General features: G+C 45.2%; 1 protein-coding gene across 1 annotated transcript; it reads right to left on the reverse strand.

Annotated features, from left to right (window-relative positions):
• Window positions 1–647: 647 nt before the first annotated feature.
• Window positions 648–2,594, reverse strand: LOC136933479 (GTPase IMAP family member 9-like). Its single transcript, XM_067228903.1, has 2 exons — window positions 2,543–2,594; window positions 648–2,177 (listed from the first exon to the last, which is right to left on the reverse strand). Exons 1-2 carry the CDS (start codon window positions 2,559–2,561, stop codon window positions 928–930), a joined length of 1,269 nt encoding a protein of 422 aa, XP_067085004.1. The 5' UTR covers window positions 2,562–2,594; the 3' UTR covers window positions 648–927.
• Window positions 2,595–4,682: the final 2,088 nt, after the last annotated feature.

Here is a 4,682-nt window from a genome sequence, read left to right on the forward strand (position 1 = left end):
GATAGCGGTACTGGGGCAGGTGTTAGCAGTACTGGGGCAGGTGATAGCAGCACTGGGGCAGGTGTTAGCAGTACTGGGGCAGGTGTTAGCAGTACTGGGGCAGGTGTTAGCAGTACTGGGGCAGGTGATAGCAGCACTGGGGCAGGTGTTAGCAGTACTGGGGCAGGTGTTAGTAGTACTGGGGCAGGTGATAGCAGTACTGGGGCAGGTGTTAGCAGTACTGAGGCAGGTGATAGCAGTACTGGGGCAGGTGTTAGCAGTAGTGTGAGGTTCAGGGTCCTTGGTGCTCCGTGGGGCCTGGTCTCCTGTCAGGTCAGAGACCCTGAAGCCCCCTATACGTCTGTCTGCACAGAGCCAAGCTTCACTGTCACCACCCATCTACAGTGGAGGAATCATCTGTGTGTCTGGATCCTGTCTGACGTACTTCCTGTACGTCTCATTAAATAAGGGTTTAATACATGAATGTACATAATATGTTTACAATATAGACAACTCTTGTTTAATTATGCTCTAGTCCCCTCTAGTGTTCAGAAGAGGAAACTACAGGACTAATGCTCTTTATGACCTGTTCTCCCCCAGAACATTAACCACCTTATTCTCCTCCGAAAACACTGTTCAACAAAAAGGGCAATAAATATTCTGTGGATCTTTTGTATTTATTTAATAGATTAGTATAAAATATAAATGCTTAAATCTTTTTTTTTTTCTGAATTCCCAAAGGACCATTTCTCCAGGATCTTAACAAGTTTAACAGCAGATACACAGAGTAAAAGGATATTTACAGACATCATCACAGTATGAATCAAGTTCAGCTCTCTGGCTATGTCAGCTGTTCAATCCCCCCTCTATAGAAAGGAGTTGTATCAGTAGCTTCTTCCTCCTCTTCCACTTCCTCCACCCCTCCTCTGGTCCTAGGTAAGACTTGTTCTATGCACTGACTTCATGGACTTCATCTAAAAACTTAGTACTGAGATCTATTATTTTATGCTGAAGTCTATTTATCTCTCTATTCTTCTCCTGCATCTCTCTATCCTTCTCCTGCATCTGTCTGCTGAAGTCTCTCTGCATCTTAGTGTGTGAGATCATGATGCTCCTCTGTAGCTCAGGTAGGACCACCTTCATCAGGTTTCTCTCTGCTTCAACTCTGGCCTCTCCTTCATAGTTCTCCCTGAACTCCTCCATCTCCTGCCTGTGTGTCTCCTCCCTCTCCCTCCTCTCATTCTCTCCCTCCTCTCTAAATCTCTCCAGCTTTCTCTCCATCTCCTCTCTCCGGTCAGTCTCTCTCTTCAGCTCCCTCTCCAGCTCTCTCTTCTTCTCCTCATCCCTCTCTTCCTTCACCTGTCTCTCCAGTTCAGATGTTCGATGGCTGAGTGTTCTGATGTCTCCCTCGTGCTCCTGGATCACTCCCTCTATCTTCTTCAGAGAGTTCTGCAGCTCTGTCTCAAACTTCTCTTTCCTCTCTGTCTCCTCCCTCTGTATCTTCTCCTCTCTCTCCCTCTGAATCTTTCCCTCCATCTCTCTGACCTGGGCCTCTGCCTCCTGGTAGGTCTGACTGCTGTAGAAGCTCTCTCTGTTTCCTGCCACCATCTCCTCTACCTGGTGCAGCAGCTCTGGGACCTGAGTGCCATGGGCCCTGTCCTTCATGTTGAGGACGTGGTACCTGTTCCCACATTTCTCTACAAGCTGCTGGAGGTCCTGACTTCCTGTTTGGAGAAACTCCTCCATGCTCTGCTCTCTCAGACTGTCATCATGGGTGAACAGAATGACAGTGTGTCCCCAACAACCCTCTCCAAACATGTCCTCCATTCTCTCCATGGCTCCTCTCTCCTCCCCCTCAGAGGGCTCCACTGGTACGACCAGGAGGAAGGCGTGGGGTCCCGGGGCGGACAGACGGACACACAGCCCCACATCCTGTCTCATCTCCTCCAGAGAGAGTCCAGGGCAGAACCAGTCTGGAGTGTCCACCAGCACCAGCCGTCTCCCACACACGTCCCCCTCTCTCCTCCTGCTCCTCTGGGTGACTGCAGAGGGGCTGTCCTGGGCCCCAAACTCCTCTCTGCCCAGGATGGTGTTTCCTGCTGCCCTCATCCCAGCCCCAGTCCTCCCCAGCAGCACCAGTCTCAGCTCAGACACACTGGGAGACACTGGAGGGTCTGGACTGCTGCTCTCTCCCCCCACTGCAACACAACACGGGACATGGTCACACCACTGGTCTAGATGGTTTCTAGTTGAAGAGGAAAGTACATCTAGGCTGATATTAACTACTCAATTAGCTATGTTTTAAAACTGTGATTATTGTCTGAAAAATACAAAATAACATGAATAAAAATTTGTAATAATGAACATCTCTATCAGAATAAATCATAATAAAAGTTCCTCACTGCAGAGCAGTATACATAGCAGTATCAGGACGTTTGAGATTATAAATCTGAACTCTATAATCACTATGAAACACACAGTAGGATAGAAGATGTAAGGACAGTAGAGGATGGGTTAGATGTTCAGGTGTTTGTAGGTGTCTGTAACAGAGTTGATGACTCACTGTGTGGAGGGTAATCCATGCTGCGTCTCCTCCTGACTACAGGGACCACAGTAGAACCTTCATCCTGTGGTAGTGGTGGGTCTGTATCTGGGATCTCTCCTCCCACTGCAACACAACACAGGACACAGCTCAAACTACTGACGGGAGGGTCACCCTGGACATTCATACCAGATGTTCACCTCAACAGAGTCATCTGACTATGATTCTGAACACAGCATAAGACAGGTTCCTGTAGGTGCATGGCCAGTGTATAGAGAATGGACTGGGTCAGATATTCAGGTGTTTTAACAGTGTTGAAGACTCACTCTTTGGAGGTGGATCCATGCTGTCTCTCCTCCTGATTGGTAGTTTGGGTTCTGCTTCTGAGATCTCTCCTCTCTCTAAAACACAAGATGAAACAACCATTCAGTGGGCATCATATTTAGAGGGAAATATTCAAACTAAAACTTCACATTATAACACTCACCAGTGGTTTTAACCGATAACTCATTTCTCTGTCTCTCTACCTCAGTGTTCAGGTCACATATCTGCTGTGCTGAAATAATTGAAAATAAAAACCATAAACATACCATTTCCAAATACAAAACACTTCAAATGTATCACAGAAATTATATGAAATTCAAGTTACGCTATGAAATCTTACCAAGTTTAAAGTTTTCATTTTTGACATCTTCAACATGTCTGTCTTTCTCCTTAAGCAGTTCACCTCTCTCTGCTAGTTGAATGTCCTTCTCTTCCAGTCTCTTCTGTGTCTCTTTACCTTCACTCTCTAGTCTCTCCAGTCGTTGGTCTCTCTCTTCTAGTTGTTTGTTTGTCTCTCCCAGTTCCTCCTGCCTCCTCTTTAGTTCATCATCTCTCTCCTTCAGCTGCTTGTCTTTCTCATCACACACTTTATCTCTCTCCTTCAGCAGTTCATCTCTCTCTTCTAGTTGTTTGTCCTTCCCTTCCAGTCTCTTCTGTGTCTCTTTACCTTCACTCTCTAGTCTCTCCAGTCGTTGGTCTCTCTCTTCTAATTCTCCCTCCTTCTCTCTCAGTCTCTGGTTCCTCTCCTCCAGTTCAGAGTCTTTCTCCTGCACTTGGACTGTGAGCTTCTCTACTTGGTTGTTCTTGTCCTGCAGGTCTTTTCTAAGCTCCTCCTGTTGTCTCTCCTTCTCTCTCACCTGCTGGCTCATGTCATCCAGTTGTGTCTCTTTCTCCTGAAGGTGTTGGTTCTTCTCCTTCAGTTGTGTTGTGGTTTCCTCCAGTCTGCTCTCTGTGTCCTCTAGTTGTTTATTCCTCTCCTCCAGGAGTGAATCCTTCTCTTCTATCCTCTTTTCACTCTCCCTCAGTGTCTTGCTCACCTCCTCCAGGTGTCGGTCCTTTTCCTCCAGCTTCTGGTTCCTGTCCTCTAGAAGTTCATCTCTCTCTCTTAGCTGTTTGTCCTTCTCTTGCAGTCTCTTCTGTGTCTCTTTACCTTCACTCTCTAGTATCTCCAGTCGTTGGTCTCTCTCTCCTAGTTGTTTGTTTTTCTCGTCTATTAGTTTACTGTACATCTGATTCTCTAGAGGGGATGAGAAGACTTTAGTAGTAGAGCAGTAGATCTACACATCACTGACTTAGCAGGCTGATCATTTGTAGACATTTTAAATTCAGCAATACTGTAAGTCTGACTACCTGACACATTAAACACAGTTCACAAAATGCCTGTTTTGATCAAATTAAACTTTAAATGTAAATTAATCTGTATTAAGAACATAAATATACTTGATAATGTATTTTCACTATAGAAATTGAAATCCTTTTTATACATTTTTCTATTATTGTAGTTTTATACTCACCAAATAACCGGGCAGATTCCTCTCTTCTCCTCTTGTTCTCTGGACTCTCACTTTGTAAATACTCTTTAGCTGAAACAATGATGGAGAACTGACAGCTTAGATCTGCATGTATTACACTACAGGTGCACATTCTACACTACATGGATGAAAGTATTGGGACACCTGACCGTCACACCTACAGTGGGTTCCAACATTACTGGCACCCATTGGCAAAGATGAGTGAAAAGTGTTTTCACCTTTTTGTAATTCAACTTAATGTCACATTGGAAACAATTTGAACAATTCAACCTTCAATTGAAGTAAATTTATTTAGGTGCAAATAC

Source organism: Osmerus mordax, chromosome 25 (genome assembly GCF_038355195.1).
Source record: "Osmerus mordax isolate fOsmMor3 chromosome 25, fOsmMor3.pri, whole genome shotgun sequence".
Lineage (NCBI taxonomy): Eukaryota > Metazoa > Chordata > Actinopteri > Osmeriformes > Osmeridae > Osmerus > Osmerus mordax.